This window comes from Arabidopsis thaliana, chromosome 2 (genome assembly GCF_000001735.4).
Source record: "Arabidopsis thaliana chromosome 2, partial sequence".
Taxonomy (NCBI): domain Eukaryota; kingdom Viridiplantae; phylum Streptophyta; class Magnoliopsida; order Brassicales; family Brassicaceae; genus Arabidopsis; species Arabidopsis thaliana.
The window spans coordinates 9,349,820-9,369,949 of NC_003071.7; the positions used below are offsets into that span (position 1 = coordinate 9,349,820).

Below are 20,130 nucleotides of genomic sequence, written 5' to 3' on the forward strand. Positions count from 1 at the left end.
TGGCAATTTTAGTTTTTTTCAAGCACCAATGAGGGGAAGTTGTTAGGAATTTGAAAATTTCATATTCATAACATATATTTCTTTTGGTTCTTATTAATTGATTTTTTAGAAAAAAAATTGTTTTAAAAAAATTGATTTTTAGGAAATGTAAATCATAAAAACTAATATATTTATAATTAGTTTTAATATATTATTTTAATCTATATGTTTTTTCTAAAAAATCAATTAAAAAATCAGAGAAAGTAGTTTTTTGCCAAAAAAATTCTGATGCCGAATTTGAGCTTTGTATCCTCAGTTTTCTTAGGTGTTAGTAAGATATTTTGCTTTTAATAAAGAAGATAATTTTGTGAAGAAAAAAAAAGTTTTGAGGAGAAAAATAGAGGATAATTAAGAAATGTTTATAAAATGGTCAAAACAACTAATGACATATTTAAAGGGGGAAAAATGTCATTTAATCCCTCAACTTTCAAAAAATGATCATTTTATATACCATTTTATATATGCGACTGTTTAATATATGAACTAAACGTTGACTAATTTTTAAAACATTAAATTAATCAACGTTTAGTTTATGTATTAAACGGCCGCATATCAAATTAATGTATAAAATGACAATTGAAAGTTGAGAGATTAAACGACATTTTTCCCCGCATCACTGTTTCAGCTTCACCAACCCCATTATTCTCTCTATTAATTATCAAATGAATTAGTTATTAGTCCCTTAATTATTCAAAAAAAAAAAAAAAAAAAGTCGACTCATCCTCCGGCGGGAGTAGAAAATTCTTCTTGGTTCTGCAGGTGGTAATCTTGTTTTCCTTAATGAAGTTTCTTAGCGCTAATTTTTTATATGTTTTCTCGTTTAAAAAGTGTCAATTTTTAAAAATCCTTTCCCTTTTACGGTTCAATTTGATTTGGATAATAATTCTCTTTTTCTCTGGAAAGTTCGAATTTTTTTTTGTTTGGAAGCTTGGAGAAAATATTATACTCTTCTCATTGAATGATCAATTTACAAATCCTCATTTGATCGATCTTGTCAATTTTTGAAAAAAAAAATCTGAACTTTGAGAAAAGTTATTGAGTTTCGATATCTGTCGGTCATGGTTTGATTGTGGCTGTTGGGTAAGACAACAAATTAGGTAGGGTTTTGTGATATTGATGTCCGTAGTCCTTAATTATGGCCAAATTGTTGTCTTTTAGGTTTTGACAGTAGCAAAGAAAAGCTGAATCTAGTTAGAAATTGCTTTTGCAGGGTTTTTGAATAGTTTGTGTATTGAAGATTGTCTGAAATGGAAGCAGCTATTACTCAGAGGATTCAGTACCCATCATGGGTTGATTGTAGAAAAGTTGAGTGTAAGCCGCAGCGTGGTTCATTGCGGTATTCTCAGCAGGTTAAGGTAGATAGAAGGTTTAGAGGTCTTTCTTTGGCTCGCTTGCAACCTGAAAGAAGAAATGATCAACGAAGAGCAGTTTCTCCAGCGGTTTCCTGTTCTGATAACAATTCCTCAGGTGGTTGTGAAATCATATGGATGCTTACGACATAACTCAATTTGAGTGCCATATCTTCGAGTGTCTCATTCGATCTTTGATTTTTGCAGCGTTGTTGGAGACTGGAAGTGTTTATCCATTTGATGAAGATATTCTCAAGGCAAGTAATATACCCTTTTATAGCATCTAGTGAAATGTTTTTCTTCAATAACAATCTTACTGAGCAATGGATACATGAACTTTGCAGAGAAAAGCAGAAGAGGTTAAACCGTATTTGAATGGACGATCTATGTACCTTGTCGGTCAGTTTCTTTGTCTGCTCTATGTTTGCATATGGTCTACTTCTTGATACTTATATGTAATCTGATGATTCCGTGGTGAACACAGGAATGATGGGTTCTGGGAAAACAACTGTGGGAAAGTTAATGTCCAAAGTGCTCGGTTATACGTTCTTTGACTGGTATGTATATGCTACTGAAGCAAAGCCTTTATATGTTTTATATGCTTCAATAGAAGTCTCCTGGAAAACATTTTATATGATTTGGTGTTAGTTATGAATGTGTTTTGTAACCTTCTATAAGTTTTGTGGTTGTGTCAGCGACACTTTGATTGAACAGGCGATGAATGGAACTTCTGTTGCAGAGATATTTGTTCATCACGGAGAGAATTTTTTTAGAGGAAAGGAGGTTATTTTTATGATCCTTCATTCAAGCTCTTCTTCTTTGTCTACTCTTTGTTTAGTGTGATCCATTGTTCATATTTCAAGCTAGGTTCTTTTTTCTGTCTAGACCGATGCGCTTAAGAAGCTCTCTTCGAGGTATCAAGTTGTTGTTTCCACAGGTGGAGGTGCAGTTATAAGACCCATTAACTGGTGTGTTCCCTTCATCCTGTTCAAAGTATAATGATACAAAACTCGGTTCCTTGTTTAACTTGTTTGGTAATCTGATGATATTATCAGGAAGTATATGCATAAAGGAATCAGCATTTGGCTAGATGTGCCTCTAGAAGCATTAGCCCATAGAATCGCTGCTGTTGGAACTGATTCACGACCACTGCTACACGATGAATCAGGAGATGCATACTCAGTGGTACTGATTCTGACTGTTGTACAATCATAAGCCTTGGATACTTCAAACAAAACATTCATCTTTTTTTCTGTTTGTGCTTGTGAATGAATTACTCGTAGGCTTTCAAACGTCTCTCGGCTATTTGGGACGAGCGCGGTGAAGCATACACAAACGCAAATGCCAGAGTCTCCTTAGAAAGTATGTCTTCTTCATCCATCTTATCTGCCATAGCCTTTGTTCAATCTGTGTAACTTCTTCTGGAAATTTTGCTCTCCTTCCTTGTACGCGAATCATCAGATATTGCAGCAAAGCGTGGCTATAAAAATGTCTCAGATCTCACACCAACTGAAATTGCTATCGAGGTAAGCCAGGTCCTTTCTCAGTTACTTCATCATTAATCATTTCAAATCAAACTCAACAAAGCAAATCACTCATCACCAGGCCTTCGAGCAAGTTCTGAGCTTTCTAGAGAAAGAAGAAACTATGGAGATCCCAGACGGCGACCTCTAATTTCCCAGCCTTCTTTTCTCCGTCTCTTCATTTATCTGTTTAATCAACTAAACGAAGCAATCACTCATCACCAGGCCATTGAGCAAGTTCAGAGACAAAGAAGACCTCTAGTTACTGGTTCCGGGTCATTGGAGCTTACACGAGCCTAATTTTGACTGGAACTATGGTTTATTGAAAGAAGATTCAATACATGTATATATAAAATATATACTTTTTTTTTTGTTTCAGTATCATCCTTCTTCTCTTTTCCTTACAATAAGAATTAAGAAAAAGTAGCCGTGTTTGTTAACATGGGCCAAGAACAAGCAAAGTGATCATTCAAATATAAAAGTAGCTTTCTCATGGAATACAACAAAGAAATGCACATGCAGAAGAAAGTAGATTTAACTCTAAAAGTACAGAAGCAAATCTATGAATTTTACTACACCGGCAAGTGTTTCATCTTGGCTCAGGGCATTAAGCCAAGCTATACTCTTTGTCGATTCACTAGTTCCGGCAAAGTAGTCTAAACCACTATGCTCATAACAATGATTGTTGCTCACGGACATACATAACACAACCAATAACGATGAATCAGAAGCAGACCTGTGTGGTATATCATGGATGATGAAGATATGATGACAGTATACATGTATGCATCATCATCAAACTGTAGCTGCCAAGCAATTCACAATGGCAGATTCATTAGGAACCGTAAGCACGGTACCAGACCATTCAATTTTTCCCCAAATCTCCCTTTCTCCACGCCTTCCAACATCAATCTCCGCACACCAAATCTCCATTCTCCTAGAACCACCACTACCAGCTTTACCTTCCCACAAAACCGTAAGCTTTCCACCACGATTAGCCATTGTAGCCCCACAAAGAAACTTTGGAAGTGACTCCACACCTTTCAGCTCTCTCCAAATCCTCTCTTTTGGATCATACCCTCTAATCTTCCCCAAGTAATCATAACAATACAATATGTTCTCAATCACACAAGCTCTTCCTCTCCATCCCAAATCAAGCCTCTTCTCAGGCATCTCCCATTTCTTTTCCTTGGGTTCGTAAACAACACCGTTTCGATCAGCCATTGCGTAAACCTTCCCTTCCATAACCGCACTTGCGTGCATCCATTTCTCACGAACCTCCATACCTGGACTAGCCACTGGCTCCCAAGTTTGAGTCTTTATATCAAACATCTCTGCCCAGTTAATCGATCGAGCCCAATTATCAACTACACATCCTCCAATCACATAAATCTTCCCATCAATTACACCAGCTGCTGCAAATTCACGACCTACTCTCATATTAGAGACTCGTCGCCAAGTATGAAATCTGCAATCGAGAACCCACACGCTCGAAGAAGGCACGTCTCTAATAGATCCACCGATCACGTAAATCTCTGAATCTACCACAACGTAAGCGGATCCGACTAGAGACGGTGAAGGACAAGATGGGATTGGAACAAGCATTTTCGAATTCGTTGAGTTCGATAAGGTTCGATGGAGGAGAGTGAACCAACACGCACCAGATTCAGGAGGTATACGGATTGCTACGTAGAGGATGTTTTCAGTGGCTCCGACGAGAGCTCTCGTGGCGTAGAGAAGAGGTGATGTTGGGAGAGATCGGAAAGTCTTGGAGACGAGTGAGAGGATTGGATAGTGACATCTAGGGACGCGAGCAAGGCAACTGAGAGCAACGTCTTCTGATAACAACGGAATCAATTGCGCCGGTGATTTTGTTTCCGGTGGTTCGTCGCCGGAGCTCGTTGTAGCCGCCATTGATCCGTTTTGATCAGTCTTTATTTCCTTCTCAATTTAAAAGAGAAAATTAATTTTGCAATTATTCGGTTCGGTTCGATTCGATTAAGTCAGACAAATCCGAGAAGAGAAAGTTATTTTAGAAACTAAACCGTATTTAAACCGATATGATTGTGCCGTTATCTACAAGTGCTGACGTGGCGGGAAGCATGATCTCGTGGTTTGAAAGAAGCCACGCGCTTCCTCGTCTTCCCTTCGTCCTCCGACGTTTCCAATTGGGAGAAGAAGAAGACGACGATGAAGCATTTATCTGATTCTGGGTCTGTTGAAAATCAAAATTTTCTTGAGAACTTTTTTTGAAGAGTTATGATTGCATTAGCTGCTTCTTCGTTGGGGAATACACCGATTGCTTCGTTTAACCGTCATTTTAGATTCCGGTTACATCCACGAAACCCTCTGATACAAGCAGCGGTTTCACCTTCGTCTTCTTCTTCTTCTCCTACTGCTTCATCTGGCTTTGATTTGAGTTCTCTCGAATCCGCCATTAACAAGGTCAATTCAGTTCACAACCTTTACATGCTTTACTTCTTGATTCGATGAACTCTGCAGTTAAAACATAATTCTGAAAGTGGGATCATTTGTTGATGCAGAAAGATAGTAATGGTGTTAAGGAAGCTCTCGATAAATTGAGTGAAGAAGGTTGGGCTAAGAAATGGAGCTCCCAGCCGTATCTTTCGCGCCGTACGGTGTATATCGATCTCTCTATCTAAGCTTATCCTTACGATTTGTTAAAACCATCGATTAGTCGATTAGTCAGTAAGAGTGAAGAAGTGATGTGTCTTTTTTTTCTTGTATCAGACATCACTGCGGGAGCTGACAACTCTCGGTATCAAGAATGCAGAGACTCTGGCCATCCCTAGTGTCAGGAACGATGTAAGGTTCTGTCTTGTTAAGCCTATCTTTGGCAAGAATTGATTTATTGAGGTTTGTAGTGTATGTTAATTAAGGTTCTCTGAATTCTGATTTTAAGTTTGAGTAATGCAGGCGGCTTTTCTTTTCACAGTAGTCGGATCAACTGGGTTCATAGCTGTACTTGCCGGCCAACTTCCCGGGGTAAACTTTCAAATACGCTATTTTCTGTGGTGTTTAAGGCCATGAAAAGTCTTTGGTCTTGTCTCATTGATGTTCAGTAGTCTGTTCTTTCTTCTAGAGAATAGTTTAGGCTATACTATACCAAGAACTACATCCTACACTATAGACCGTGTATACCATGTCGAAATCAATGACAATATCTCGGTTTCTGTCAAGAGTGTTAGGTTCTATATGACATATGAATAACTGTTGAATCTGGACAGGACTGGGGATTCTTTGTGCCTTACTTAGTTGGGAGCATTTCGTTGGTAGTTTTAGCCGTGGGAAGCGTTTCACCAGGGTAAGAAAATAACTGAAACACTGCATATTTGGTTAGCGTAATGTACTCTGGGATACAGATTTATCTTCTGCTGTTTTGTTCTTGTAGGCTTCTTCAAGCTGCGATTTCCGGGTTTTCGACGTTCTTCCCTGATTATCAAGAACGAATTGCTGCACATGAAGCAGCCCACTTCTTAGGTACCCTTGAAAAGTTTAAATCTTTCGATTCCAAAGGTGCAATGTCTTGATTGTGTTTAAAACCTGCAACTTTCCAGTGGCTTACTTAATCGGGCTTCCAATCCTCGGGTACTCGTTAGACATCGGTAAAGAACATGTCAATCTCATTGACGAGAGACTAGCTAAACTAATATACAGCGGCAAGCTTGACTCAAAGGAGCTCGATAGGTAGAGTTTAGTTAAAGAGAAAGAAGAATCAGAGATCTCAAGATTCTCAACCCATTGAATCTTCTTTGGTTTTTCAGGTTGGCTGCTGTTGCAATGGCTGGACTTGCCGCCGAGGGTCTGAAGTATGACAAAGTAATTGGCCAATCTGCAGATCTCTTCTCTCTTCAGGTCCTCTAGTTCATTTTATCTCATCACTCACATGTTCACTTGGTAGCTCAGGTTTTAGTTATTACAGCTTCTTCTTTTTTTGTCTCCTGCAGAGATTCATAAACAGAAGCCAACCCAAAATCAGCAACGAGCAGCAGCAAAATCTAACAAGATGGGCTGTAAGTTTCTCTTGTCATCTCTCATACATGTTTTTTTCTAAAGTATTCATGAACCTACATGTTATGTTATGCAGGTTCTTTACTCTGCTTCTCTTCTCAAAAACAACAAGACCATCCATGAAGCTCTAATGGCTGCAATGTCCAAAAATGCATCTGTTCTTGAATGCATTCAAACCATTGAGACAGCTTCCTAGATGAACAATCTCTGTTATCTCTTTAATCGATACAACTACGTCCCATAACAACACTCAATTGTTTCACATGAACTTCCATATCTTTTATATATATATATAAAGACACAAAAGTTACAGACTTTCATTATCATCTTCAAGCACCATGAAGAAGAGCAAACTATACTATACTATTATAGATGAAAGTGTACAATAGTAATACATTTGAGAGTGGTATTTATCATTTATGAACTTAAAGATCATCAGACCAATCACTAGGCTTGGTATCGTAGAACAGTCCATCAACGATCTGATCAACCAACGAGTCAATGAACGAGTTGCAACTCACTGTAAAGATCCGTCCGACTCTGTTCCGAGAAATCGTTAACCAAGCAAACATCGCCGCGCATCCCATCGCGGCGAGACCAGCTCCAATAGCTTCACTCAATCCTTCCACATCTAGTTTCTTAAACAACGAGTTCCCCGTAACAATCTCCTCCGTCACCGTCACCGCAAATACAATCTGAAAACAGTAAATTTACGAATTAAACCGACTAAAACCGAGATCGAGTTTCTAATTTAAGGTTTAGTGTCTAATTACCATGGCGAGTCTACCGGAGATGGTTTCGAAATCCTGACTCTTCTTCGAACTCTCTATGTAATCCGTAAGCGTCTCAAAAAACGGAGACGCTAACTCAACATCAGATCCTCCTCCTCCACCATCTCCGCCGTCCTTTTTAGCGATGACCATATCAGATCCATAAGATCTCAGCGTGCAAAGCCTTGGTTGGAGCACGATCTTCCCGTTCTCGGCTAAATCGCCACCTCTTGGTCGTTGCTGGATCTGAATCTGCTTAATCGGTTCCGATGATTCGCATCTAGGAGCTCTAAATCTCGGTGACGGTAACTGGTATCGAATCGCTCGCGTAGCCATAGCCATTTTCTGATGATCCGAGGAATCTTTTGAGTAAAGTGAGAATTTGAGGGGGAAAACAAAAAGAGAAATCTACATGGTGACGAAAGTGTACACGTCGTGTCGTTTATTGTGAGGTGTCAAGATATTGTTCGACGTGGCTCCGTTTTCCCTCAGTAACTTGCTTTTCAAACAAAAAATGAAATTTAGAAAAATACGTTTGAACTACGTGTCGTTTTGCTTTTATCCATTCGAAAGCTGAATGAACCAGATTCATTTCGACCAAACAATTTGACTCTTCTTTTTATCGATGTTTAGGTTTAGGTCGGTCCATTTCGGATAAAAGGGACAAACAAGAATAATGGATATGGATATGAATATTTGGGATACACTAAAAATTACCTACTAAATTAGAGAAAAAATAACTGAACAATTGTTGTTGTTGCAATGGGACCATCTGTTGCTGCTGTGATTGTTATTATGTACTCTGTTGCAACAATGGTGAAGCTTCCTGTAAATCAGCAACAACTAACATGGTACAGATGAGATAATTCTAGTAAATCCATAGCAACATTCTGGACTCCCATTAGACCATTCTTAGCCAGATTTTGAGAAAAATTAAGTAAGCTGTATTTTGCAACTGTAGTCATTACGTTAATAGTACTTTTTACCTTGGGACCAACTGAGATGACGATGAGGACGTATTTAGAACAGTATTTAGAACGGAGATCTCTTGTTTGGTAACCACCGTCAGCTCTTGTATCTCCTGGTTGGGTGGGATCATCTTTGTGGATGGATTCTCATTCTACTAAACTGTAAATCCATCTTTGTGGATGCTTCTTTCGTGTTGAATGAAAAAAAACTCCTAAGCCGAAAAATTAGTTGAATTTGGAAAAGAGATCATGCGATTTCATAGAAAGAAAGAAAAAAATTGGATTTCTTATGTGTGATTTTGGTAGCAAAACCACAATACACAGAATAATGCATTTGCTCATAGTATACTCAAAACATAATATTTTTAGGTTTTATAACAATCACTCAAGAGCTGATTGTAATACTTCTTCTAGACGCTTCTCCGCTGCTTCGTATTGCCTTTTCTTGTCTTCGAATTCTAGTGTAGCCAAAGCTTTATCCGGAGGCAAATCCTGGTAGCTTCTCAGAGCATCAAGAACGGGTTTAGTCATCTTCTCCAATTCCGTTAGGTGCTCTGCCATTTCTACTAACACTTTTGTGGCTGATCTCAGAGATTTTGATTGACATATTGGATGCATAATCCTGACGTTCCAACCATTCAATGTCAGAGTCCTTGTACATCTTTATGTACTCTTCCTCCTTGATTGCCGTTACTTCCATATTTGTTTTCCAATTTTCCATGCGTGATTCACAAGGAACTACTACATCATCTTCTAGTTGCGCAAGGATTTTCTTTAAATACGTTAGCTTTTTGTATCGCTCTAAATACCTAAATCTAAAAATCCGGCCGATATATGAAAAAAGGAAAAAAAAAAAAATCAAACGTGAATTAATTTGTATGTATTAACCTGAAACACTTTTTTTATAAATCATCCTAAAGAACAATATTACCTCCAAATCCATCCTCATATACCTCACCACCAAAAGGACCCACGCATATACACACATATCAATATGATCATATAATCACATATCAATCCACAAACTGAGATCGATCAAGAACGCATTTCTCCGACCATATATTACATCAAATCATACTCTTACGAAGAAGATACTAAGTTCTGGTCCATTATTTCCTTCGGGACTCAACATATAAAATGTCTCTGAATCTTTAGACCCAACGACTCGTTCGAAGTAAGCCCTCATGTAAGCCATCTCCGAGTCTGGTCCTTCAAACTCCGTGTTCCCTGGCAAAACTCCGGCACCCATCGAAACCGGTCTTAATAGCTCCATAACGTTGAGGTCTTCCTCCGTCGCGTCACGTTTCACACCGTACCCCGTTTTCTTACCGTTACTAAACATTGTCCATAATGGCTCGTCCATGATCTTGATCTTCTCTTTATCACCTCGTTTCTCTGTCTCTAACGCGATCCTAACCATCCCTCCGCTAAGCTCTTTTTGTAGCACCATTGTTTGCATTGCGAGCTCGACGACGAGAGATGGTAAACATCTAGGGCTTTCTTGAATCGAGAGGCTTACACGGCCTTTACGGTATCCGAATAAGGTTCCGGTAACTCTTGATCCGCTTGACCCGCTTCGGTGCTGGTCAGGTAAGCTACCGCCGGGGAGGACCGGGATTTTGCAAGCTGCCGGTGTGATGATCGGGAAAGATCGGAAAACCGAACGAAAAACTCGGAAGACTTTTTTGCTTTTCTTCTTGTGTTGATGAGATGGTTCGAGTAACGTGACATGTTGACGTGGAGCCGGAGATGGAGACGGTGACGCAGACGGCGAAGGAGTTGAATATGAGTCGGTGGAGGAGGAAGCACCGCTTGCCCTTTGCTCCCCCATTAAAGACGGAGACGTCGACGAAGATACGACGACGTTTTTATCGAAAATCTTCTTTCTATTTTAAAGAGAATAACTAATGTAAACTGTTTTTAATCCTGTTAGCCTTTTTTGCCTTCCATACACCTTGCAGATTTTAGGATTTCTAATTTTGTTTTTGTTAGAAATTGGAATGGTTTTGAAAAAAGGTCTAAATTTTTGTGTTCACATGGGTTATAGTTTATATACGTTGTTGGTTTTAATTTGAAGTGTGATCAGCCAGCTCTATGCTCTATTTTTGAGAGTAGGAAACAAAGCTGTAAATTTCACGACATGTGAAAACAAATCAAACGAGTTTCCAAAAATAGAGAAATATATATACATAAAGTTGTAGTCGTTTGTATAGGTCAGGTCAATGTACAAGTGTAATCGGCTGTTAATCTCATATATGATATCTAAGTCCAACTTGGTGTATAGTGGATTTTGTAAGCTTGTAACAATAATTTAACCAAAAGACGGTTAATTCAATTAAGATATATATCAAAATTTGAATTTATCTGCACTGAACTATAAACTTCTAGGCTGATTTAATCAAATAAATTTATATATAGATACGGTTTTAAATATTGTTGGGAGGTTTATATGATAAAAATCAAACTGAATGTAATTGTGTCAAACTTACTATACTATTGATACATAGTACGATGAAGTACTATGGATATTCAAGTTTAGCTTATCAATGGTTTACCCAAAAAAATATGGTTACTTCAGTCTTGCATTGCATGCATAGTATTTTGTCATAGGTATGTATATTAATAGTCTGGACATAAATAGATATGATATTCCCATGAGTTCGTTGCTCAATCTGGTTTCCGGCTCGATTTGAGTCTTTCTATTATTGTTTTGGTGAGTTCATTTTCAGGTTAATATCTGCTTTGAGTTGGTTCGGTTATGTTTTTATTCATTAATAAAAATTAGTACCGAATCACCTGATTAAAATTGTGGTTTGGTATTTTCAATTCTGTGTGATACTCCTAACTAACCGTAACTACCTAAGCATTCATATTGTGACTATTCCAAGTCTAAAGAAATTAAATATGGTAGAGTTGCTTCATTTTAGAATGTGGTAGAGTTTCAATTTTCTTAACATTGCATCATCCTTTGCATCAAACTAATTAATTAGTGAATATGAATTGTATTTGGTAGTTTGGTACTGGGGACAATAAAAGACAAGTGAATGGAGACAAGAGCGATACTTATTATAAAACCAATTAACAATAATTTAATAGTTGTAAGTTGTAACGTTAATTTTCTAACTTCAAATTAAATAAGAATATAAGAAGAAGACGTCATGAATATAAGTAAATATCTAAATCAATAGTATATAATTAGCAAAAAGAAGACAAAATATAAGGCCGAGAGGGAATAATTGATACACACACATTATTTGTTTTTTTCACGAGTGACTCTCTATTGCAAATGGAACACTGGTCCAAAGAGGTATAGAGAAAGACATAAATAAAATTCCATAAGCAAAGTTATGAACAGCAAGAAACAAAAACTATATGCGTTCGCCAACACATCTCATTCAGATCAACCCAACTATGAATTTAATCTAGTTAAATATATTCAGCAATATCTTTAGACTGCACCGCCTATATACCGCAGTTTCATTTATGAATTAAAATAGGAAACAAAATTTCGTTTGATCTTTAAATTTTTTCACCCAAATATATAATTAAATTAACTGTTTATAAAAGAAGTTATTTTGTTATAGTTTTTTTTTTCTTTTCTTTTTGTTTCATCTGCAAATGGTTCAGATTACAATGAACGGCATCAATATTTTTATCTACCTATTTTGATTGTTCACGAGATTTAATTAATTAATTGATTTGGCACCCTAGTTGTTTTAGTCTTAGTTAAAAAAATTTGAATACATTTTGTTTTTTAATTTTCTTTATAAAAGGGTATTTAATGCAAGGTAGGGTGTGTGTGTAAGAACGCAGAGAAGCAGGTGAGGTCAAACTAGACACAACACTTAATGCATTGAGCAGAAGAAGAAGAAGAAGAAGAATTAAGAAGAGAAAGAAAACAAAAAACATGGAAGTTAATGGAGAAGAAGAGAGAAGAAGTAGAAGAGAAGATGAAGAAAAAGAAGATTACTACTACTCTCTTCTCAACTCTCCATGTTCTGTTTGTAACAAATTTGTTCAAGCCATATTGAAGTGTCTTGGTCTTGAGTCATCATCAATACCACCATCTTCATCATCATCATCACCATCCTTAGTAGAAGAAGAAGATTCAGGAACTGAAACTGTAAGCTCTCTAATCTCTATGTACTACAATCTGTTCTTATAATAATTATATAATCAAAGATGCATCAGAAGTACATAGTTTAGGAATTAAACGTGGAGAAAAAAGAAGTTAATTTAGGAAGCTAGGAATTAGTTAAACCCTAATTGAAAATTTGATCTTTCTTCTTTTGTTGGTCAAACACACTTAAACTAAAAAGGTTATACTACTTATATTGGACTTAATGTTAGAAGTCATGAAATTTGCAATAAATTAAACATCGTATTTATGTTTCATTATATAGGTTGAAGAAACAGGATTTATGGCGAGGATAACAGCAGTGTTAAGAAGGAGACCAAGACCACCACCTTATAGCTCAGGACGACCTGGTCAAAACAATTGATTCTGATTAACACTCCTGAAGACAAGCTTGTGTCTCTCCGTGTGGATCTTCTTGTTGTTTAAAATTCACTTATGATCTTTATTTTTTTTTACCATTTTTTTGGTTATGTGAGCGGTTTGCTTTTTTTTTCTTCTTAATTTATCTGAAATAAGACAAAATTGGTAAGACTCTTTTGTAAAATAGTTTTCATGTTTACCTTCTTAAAATACGTGAGACTTTTTTTTTTTTTTGGTATTTTTACGTGAGAAAATTATATTCATCGTTTATATCGATATTCTTCTGTTGCTCTTATCTAACTTGAGTGTAAGATTTTTTAGTTTAACACTGGGAAATTAAAAAAAAAATGATAAATGTTTTGTTATATCTATATAGGAAAACATTAGTATGTAATATAAAGTTAAAAGAGTTGAACCAATAGAAAAAATATTGCAGAATACAATCAATCAAAATAAACTACATAAACATACATTATGCAAAGAAATTTGAGAAAATTAAATAAAATACAACAAATAAAACTTATTGAACCAAAATTTTATCAGATTTTTTTAGTTTAATGAGATCCTATAAATTTGGATTTTGAGAGTATTAAGTGAACAAAAAAACAAGTGTAAGTGAACCTAATTACGAACCGGGTAACCGATTTACTGGTTTAACCCACCAAATCCGCTGTAATTCCAAAACACACTGTTGAGAAAAGTAAGAACCCAAGCGAAACAGAGAGCCTTTAAATAATTTCCATTTCATTCTCATATATACAAGAAAAAAGAGAGGCCTAGAGATCACAAGACCAGGTCTACAAAATTATCACAGACCTTTGTTTGTTTGTGTTTTTTCTTATTTATCCTATAAATCTATATAATCCTTCTTCCTTTGCTCCCATCCTAAAGATCTTTCCTTCTGTGTCTACTACATCAACAACCTGTAACCGCAACTAACCCGAGCTTCATGTGCTTCTTTTGTGACCATCATCGTCTTCTTCTTCTTCTTCTTCTTTATCTCTTATAACATCTATCACCGTAGCATTGCAGAAAAAACATCTCTGACAGTTGAGAAGATGTCTAGTTATGCAGCCATAACATGATCGATGTGAACACGGAGCAATCATTGCATTAGCCTCCCCCGCGTAGCAGATACAGCAAGTGTTGTCTTCTATATCTGTCGTGTCTTTGTTGAATGACTCTTCTTTTCTTTCGGGTTCTTGCGATGAAGCCCGGTTTATGAGATGGCTCAAGAAGTTCTCAAGCTGTCCAAGTTTCTTTACATAGGCATCATCCCCGCTTACACAACCGTCCTGAAAATGTTTTTGAAAAGCTGTGTCAGTAGGAGAAGCAAACGAGCAGAAACTAGATTTAAGAGCTTACGTACCCAATTATATTCCAAGAGATACTGAAACCCGTAATAGACTGTATCGGGACAGTCCATGCTTGCGAAAAGACCAATTACATCATGTTGTTGCTTTGGTTTTGAGTCTTCACTAGCCTCCAAGAGATTCAAGATTATACCAACCAAAGGAGCTAATAAGATCCCTCGGCTAACTTTCTCTGAAGGTTGTCCCTGCCGTCTAAGTGACCTGACAGATCTCAAAACAAGAAGAAAACAATATCAATTAAAAATTAGCGATTTCCAACAAAGTTAGAGCTATTTGGGATATTTTTGAACTTACAGATCAAAGAACTCGTCATCTACTGCTGAGGTCATGTGATTCAAGATGAAAAGAATCAACTCAGTGAGCCTACGAAGATTCGTGTCAGTCCCAGCAAGAAATGCTTGTGGCATTGCGTAAGTGCAGAATTCTAAGACCCTTGCGAGATTGCTTGAAAGCTCAAATATCACACAACATTTCCTTTGCTGAAACTCCATTACCTGCATAAAGACAAGACGAATCAAAAACCGGACAAAGAAGCAAATAGAGTACTACAAAAACTTGTAAGGGAAATGCAGAATAAGAACCACAATCATTCAGGGAAAACTATTCAATTACTACGAAAACTTAATCGATGAAAATGATCCAAGCTTATAATCTGACCTGATACTTTTCTTGCATTTCTCGCACCGAGACAGAAAATTCAGTGATGGTCCAGCTCAGTGTGTTGAATAGACGGTTAAGAAAAGTAGAAAGTAATTCACCATCATTGATACAAGCATCTCGTAGAAGCGCCTAGACGAAAAAGAAAATCAAAATCCAATATGTAGACTGAGGATCAGATAGGAACAAAGTCAAATCAATCTAACCAACCTGGAAAACAGTAGACGAAAACGAAGACTCTCCGTTCTTTAAAGAACTAAACCCAGAACCTTTGCAAAGACGAAGAAATATATTTGTGACAGGGATCCAAGATCTGTTGTCAAACGCTGCCAGTAGTGCTGCAGGCATGTGTCGAGTAGCTGCCTCATTGTTCTCGAAAGCTTCCAAGTACTCTTTGTACTGTACCAGGACGGATATTGACTGGAGAAGTAGATCTTTAAGATCTGTATTCGATATCCTTGAATCGTTGAAGTGTGTAACTACGAAAGTGATCTGGAAACCCAAGAATTTGCAATGACCATGTTAGAGCTAATCAACTAACAGTCAGCCATGAGGAAAAATAACAGACAAAAAAGATTGTGTGATAAGAGTTTAGGCATACAAATGATGAAAGTCCTTGTTTGATGAATGTTGTTGATGGGACAAACGGAGGATCGCTCTTGCGAAGCACATGGAAACAGTCTACCTGAGGAAATAATCAAAGAGATTGTAAACTTAGGGATTTCATTGAGAAACAGAGAAAACGCAACAGAATAAGTTGTTGGAAGATCTACTAACTTTGATCAAAGAGAAACTGAAACATGTTCATTTGACATTTATATCAAGAAGTACCAGAAATGTGCAAAAGCTGTTTACCAAAGATTCAAGGTAGAACTCTGGAATATAAACAAACACAGAATCCATTTTGCTGAGAACCAGAAGTAGCTGTACAACCCACATGCACAATGCATACATTCCCCTTTGCTTCCATCGAGAGAACAATGAGATGCGGAACCTGACAAAATGATTCAGAATGAGGGCAAAAATATAGATTGTAATGTTGCCTCACATGAATCATAACTGAAACCTCTTCACTACACCCTCCTTCTGGAGTTAACGCAATCCATGAGTTAAGTGAAACTTACCATGCGGAATGTCTAACACAGTCCATCACGTCTTCTTTGTAGTTGTTGCGAGCTTCCTTCAAGCGCTTTATTTGGTCACAAGAAGCCCGTTCTCTTATCTGTTTATCAGTTTCTTCAAGAAGTGATATTGATTGCGATTGGTGAGACATGTAATATGATGCCTAAGAAAAGCAGAAAGAGAACCTATCAGCCTCTCAAGCTTATTCAGGTTGTGGTATGTATCGTACAAAAAATACAACAAAATCTAATTAAGACGGGAATAATTAAAATTACCTGCTTAAAATTTGGAGCAACAGCAATATGGTATAATAGCAATAGAGCATCCAATAGTTCTTCTTCGCTTAGTATAGCAGATGAGATTCTACTCTCTTGAAGTGCAGTCCGCATAAATCTTACTGGACGATAACCAAAGTCAGGGTCAGACTGATTACTTGTGCTAGGTTTGTCGTCTATTTCTTCACTGAAACTTCCAGCACTACATTCTGCAGCAACATGAGAGGATCTCTCAGGAATGGAACTGCATCGACCACGAGAACTTTGAGCAGTATTTTTTCCTCGATCCTTCAAGGATTTAGTAAGATCGGTATCATAAGCTAAGCAACAGCATGGCTTTTGCTCAGTCGCGTGAGTTACTCTATTCTGTTCATCATCCATACAACCTTCTTCCCACCGCATTATTTCTTCTTCTTGATCATCTGTGGGGTAGGACTTCGATATATGACTAAATAGCCCGCCAAGCCTAGTAATATCAGCGCGATGTGGATCATTTTTAAGAAACAAACTCAATGGAAACTTCTGCTGACCACCTCTGTGAAGAAAACCAACATTGTGATGGACGGCTTCACTACTCTTCAGCATTGCAAAACCTTCTGACAAGAAGTGGAGTATAACTGAGAACAAAGAGACAAGAACCGAATTGCGTGTAACTCCAGAAGGGGCCAGAGTCCTATCTGCGCCTCTGTTCTTCAATAAAAGGTTCTGTAGGAATCCCCTGAAAGCTGAACCAGGAAGCTGGGGAGGTGATACAGGTGGTATGAATTGTATGACCAAGAGACAGAGGTTCCTCTGCTTCTCCTCAATCTGAATTCCAAGAGAAAGAATTACTTAATTATGTTCCTCAGATTCCAGAGGAGACTTATGCCAGCGGTTATTTATAGAAAAATAAAATAAGTCAGAAATAACCTATCATACCTTGTTAATGGCTTCAGAGAGAGCGGAGATCGTAAATCCCATGCTACTCTCGTAGGATATATCTTCAGAGGATCCAGGCCACCAAACAACAGGCATTAAGTGCTGTAAGTCATGCTTGTTGGAACTCCTGCATGACAAGAAACCTTCAAACAAAAACTCGAAATGCAAAGATCTCCACCATTGTACCATCAATTCTTCCCGTTTAAACAAATGACAAGCCAGCGCCAGATAGGGATAAGGTCCGGAGTATGGACACTCGGTTAAAATCAGTGTCGCTGTTTTGCAGCCACAAGCCAGAGCGTTTACTACATGCTCAAAGATCAAATGAGATTGTGGGAACTCAAGAAACACATCAAGAACTTTGTCTAAACTTGACGAATCATGCGGTGCTTGAGTTCTGAAAGTCTCCAAGAGGAATGACAGAAATGCACCCCGTCCTAAGTACTCCGCCAACAAAGGGTCTTGCTCAAGTATATAAAAGAACTCATCACATATGGCAGACGAAACAGGGCAAAAGAGTTCTTCGACTGAGGCAAATCTCCTCAGTCGACTTAATGTATCAGCCAATGAGCGGTCTGGCCTATCCAGCAGTCTTGAGAAGCATCGTAGTAGCTCTGTTGCAAATGAAAATCGAGTTGGAGCTTCTTGAAGAGGTTGGAAACCGTCAACAGGGTACTTAAACGGGTAAGCGCCGAAATTTAACTCGCATCTCTCACCTTGGGAGAGAGATATAGCAGGGTAATACCCAAATCCAGGTCCAAGTTTTCTAATACCAGTAAATGCAGCCCCGAGGGAGACACCATTCCTGTAGAAGTAAATCTCATCACAGTTCAAATCTATGCAGCAACCGATGACATCCCCAGCAACCCATGATTGACCATAAGGTTCAGCTTCCTTGTTCCATTTGCTTACCCTTCGACCATCAAAAGCATATGAATCATCAGCATCACCCACACCTTTCTGGTCAGTGAAAGGGCAAGCAAGTGTTGCCCATCCAAGTTGTTGAATTCCCGAGGTCTCTAAAGCGACTTCATACATCCATTTTCCTTTCCAAATACAAGCATTAGCCCTGGCGCTACTGAAAAGTGCTAAGCTCTCCAATACAAGAGGTGGCTTCACAATCCTGATATCACCACATATGCTAAACTCTTCAAGGCCAACAATAGGAGGTCCAACACCATGATGAACTACACTGATTCCTTCTCTCTGACTAACTGAAACATCCAAATCACCATGAAGCTTCGAGAACTGATTCTTAATCACAGCTCTAATCAAGCTACTGTCTACTTGACCATCCAATGGACCAACCGACTTTTCTGCTAAACCAAATATGAATTCGATAGTCCGTTCTAAAGGCCGGTGACCAGAATAATCAAAATGTGGAACAATACGAGCTTTCGAGGAATTTTCTTTAGCATCTTCACCATTCAGTAAAACAGCCAAACCAGATGAAATCATACCAACCCGTAGGCTGTCTTCAGCCATATGGCATTGATTGTGAACCAAACGCGCTTTCAACACAACCAATTACAAGAGAACCAAAGTCTGTATCTATTCAACGAGACCTCATCAGAGACAATTCGAAAATGATTCAGAAAAGCTGTGAAGAGAAGAAGAACAAAAAAAAAAGTAGCATAAGTTTCCAAAAATCAATACTTGAATCAAAAAGCTTTCAAATTTATGTGATGAACAGGGATTAACAAAAAGAGAAAGCTATTCAATTTCAATCAATTAGAAAGAAAAAAACACCAAAATCAGAACGGAAAATTCGAAACTCACCGGAGAAATTGACATGAAAAGCGATTAACCCAGAAGCCAAAATCAATCAATACCCAGATTCTTCAAACCAAAGACGGCGGACTTGTGCTAGGGTTTTTCAAATAAATTAAACAGGAGAAGACTTTTCGCTTCTTTTTTTTTCTTCTTCTTCCTCGAAGAGAGAGAGAGAGAGAGATTTTGCGCCCAATATTTTTGGGGGAACAGAGAAGAAGAATTGAAGAAAGAGAGAGAGAGGAATCAGAAGACCGGTGGCTAACACCGAACGAGCCAATGGATCATGTGGCGTGTGGGTTTTTTACCGACACGTGTCGGTGTCGATGACGTGGCTGATGACGTATTATATCGACGGTCTGGTCTGGTAACTTTTATAGAAGGAGAAGGAGGAAAGTTTACGATGCGGACGGTCTTACGTTTATTTTGACACGTGGCGTAGTAGATGTTAACGTGTTCTTAAATCAAATTACAAAATTACAAAAAGTAAACAACGCTTTTTAATTTTTCTCCTTCTGTTTTCTTTTTTAGTGTTAACATTATGAGATTTGTTTTACTGAAGATATTTCCTGTTATTTGGATTAATCAAAAATAACAAAAAAAAAGGTGCTGTAAAACTTAGCAATTTAAAGGTAAAGTTAAAAGAATGTTAGTATCACCACTAACTAAAGAAAAAATCACAAAAATAATATGGTATTGTTTGAATATTCTTTTTTTTTTCATTTTAGTGTTAGTATTATGAGATTTTCGTGTAAAATTTTTGCTAAAAACATTGTTAAAAAAAATTAGTTTTGTTTATCGCTTTTAAATAGTTATTATTTTTAGTTTAAAAAAAA

The 20,130-nt window shown here is 37.5% G+C and overlaps 8 protein-coding genes, 3 long non-coding RNA genes and 1 other non-coding gene across 19 annotated transcripts; 5 read left to right on the forward strand and 7 right to left on the reverse strand.

Annotated features, from left to right (window-relative positions):
• Positions 1-723: 723 nt before the first annotated feature.
• SK1 (shikimate kinase 1) lies at positions 724-3,412 on the forward strand (the record flags this gene model as incomplete). 7 transcript variants are annotated; one of them, NM_127763.4, is made up of 11 exons in its annotated part: positions 724-798; positions 1,250-1,506; positions 1,596-1,645; positions 1,733-1,787; positions 1,873-1,945; positions 2,084-2,171; positions 2,274-2,356; positions 2,444-2,573; positions 2,672-2,750; positions 2,850-2,914; positions 2,994-3,412. In NM_127763.4, the coding sequence occupies exons 2-11, from the start codon at positions 1,287-1,289 to the stop codon at positions 3,060-3,062; spliced, it is 912 nt and encodes a 303-aa protein (NP_179785.2). In that variant the 5' UTR covers positions 724-798; positions 1,250-1,286. The 7 variants fall into 7 exon arrangements, with proteins under 7 accessions (NP_179785.2, NP_001323559.1, NP_973507.2 ...); NM_201778.3 differs by lacking the exon at positions 724-798 and adding an exon at positions 829-1,136; NM_001084468.1 differs by lacking the exon at positions 724-798 and adding an exon at positions 897-1,136 and having other exon boundaries at positions 1,250-1,509.
• On the reverse strand, positions 3,355-4,826 carry SKIP6 (SKP1 interacting partner 6). The gene has a single exon (NM_127764.2). It carries the CDS (start codon positions 4,823-4,825, stop codon positions 3,707-3,709), a length of 1,119 nt encoding a protein of 372 aa, NP_565522.1. The 5' UTR covers position 4,826; the 3' UTR covers positions 3,355-3,706.
• AT2G07475 lies at positions 3,564-4,898 on the forward strand. Its single transcript, NR_140219.1, has one exon. It is a non-coding gene; the product is annotated as an other RNA (long non-coding RNA).
• A 124-nt stretch (positions 4,899-5,022) lies between these two features.
• Positions 5,023-7,272, forward strand: AT2G21960 (uncharacterized protein). Its single transcript, NM_127765.4, has 10 exons — positions 5,023-5,356; positions 5,455-5,550; positions 5,663-5,737; positions 5,849-5,917; positions 6,160-6,236; positions 6,324-6,412; positions 6,490-6,619; positions 6,697-6,787; positions 6,880-6,945; positions 7,020-7,272. Exons 1-10 carry the CDS (start codon positions 5,171-5,173, stop codon positions 7,137-7,139), a joined length of 999 nt encoding a protein of 332 aa, NP_565523.1. The 5' UTR covers positions 5,023-5,170; the 3' UTR covers positions 7,140-7,272.
• Positions 7,164-8,148, reverse strand: SEP2 (stress enhanced protein 2). The gene is made up of 2 exons (NM_127766.3): positions 7,717-8,148; positions 7,164-7,638 (listed from the first exon to the last, which is right to left on the reverse strand). Exons 1-2 carry the CDS (start codon positions 8,053-8,055, stop codon positions 7,369-7,371), a joined length of 609 nt encoding a protein of 202 aa, NP_565524.1. The 5' UTR covers positions 8,056-8,148; the 3' UTR covers positions 7,164-7,368.
• A 57-nt stretch (positions 8,149-8,205) lies between these two features.
• On the reverse strand, positions 8,206-8,893 carry AT2G00730. The gene is made up of 3 exons (NR_143673.1): positions 8,700-8,893; positions 8,431-8,539; positions 8,206-8,212 (listed from the first exon to the last, which is right to left on the reverse strand). It is a non-coding gene; the product is annotated as an uncharacterized misc_RNA (transcript).
• Positions 8,894-9,062: 169 nt separating this feature from the next.
• On the reverse strand, positions 9,063-9,242 carry AT2G21980 (HAUS augmin-like complex subunit; the record flags this gene model as incomplete). The annotated part of the gene is made up of 1 exon (NM_127767.1): positions 9,063-9,242. The coding sequence occupies one exon, from the start codon at positions 9,240-9,242 to the stop codon at positions 9,063-9,065; it is 180 nt and encodes a 59-aa protein (NP_179789.1).
• A 256-nt stretch (positions 9,243-9,498) lies between these two features.
• On the reverse strand, positions 9,499-10,845 carry AT2G21990 (MIZU-KUSSEI-like protein (Protein of unknown function, DUF617)). Its single transcript, NM_127768.3, has one exon. It carries the CDS (start codon positions 10,510-10,512, stop codon positions 9,754-9,756), a length of 759 nt encoding a protein of 252 aa, NP_179790.1. The 5' UTR covers positions 10,513-10,845; the 3' UTR covers positions 9,499-9,753.
• Positions 10,846-12,293: 1,448 nt separating this feature from the next.
• PROPEP6 (elicitor peptide 6 precursor) lies at positions 12,294-13,384 on the forward strand. The gene is made up of 2 exons (NM_127769.3): positions 12,294-12,804; positions 13,085-13,384. Exons 1-2 carry the CDS (start codon positions 12,589-12,591, stop codon positions 13,181-13,183), a joined length of 315 nt encoding a protein of 104 aa, NP_179791.1. The 5' UTR covers positions 12,294-12,588; the 3' UTR covers positions 13,184-13,384.
• Positions 12,783-13,091, reverse strand: AT2G07485. The gene has a single exon (NR_140220.1). It is a non-coding gene; the product is annotated as an other RNA (long non-coding RNA).
• On the reverse strand, positions 13,290-19,642 carry RKP (uncharacterized protein). 2 transcript variants are annotated; one of them, NM_001202644.1, is made up of 11 exons: positions 19,304-19,642; positions 17,525-19,124; positions 16,607-17,413; positions 16,334-16,494; positions 16,065-16,203; positions 15,811-15,894; positions 15,420-15,701; positions 15,210-15,341; positions 14,847-15,046; positions 14,549-14,762; positions 13,290-14,474 (listed from the first exon to the last, which is right to left on the reverse strand). In NM_001202644.1, exons 2-11 carry the CDS (start codon positions 19,007-19,009, stop codon positions 14,127-14,129), a joined length of 3,852 nt encoding a protein of 1,283 aa, NP_001189573.1. In that variant the 5' UTR covers positions 19,010-19,124; positions 19,304-19,642; the 3' UTR covers positions 13,290-14,126. The 2 variants fall into 2 exon arrangements, with proteins under 2 accessions (NP_001189573.1, NP_850020.1); NM_179689.3 differs by having other exon boundaries at positions 13,780-14,474; positions 14,549-14,753; positions 19,304-19,629.
• On the forward strand, positions 13,998-14,267 carry AT2G07495. Its single transcript, NR_140221.1, has one exon. It is a non-coding gene; the product is annotated as an other RNA (long non-coding RNA).
• Positions 19,643-20,130: the final 488 nt, after the last annotated feature.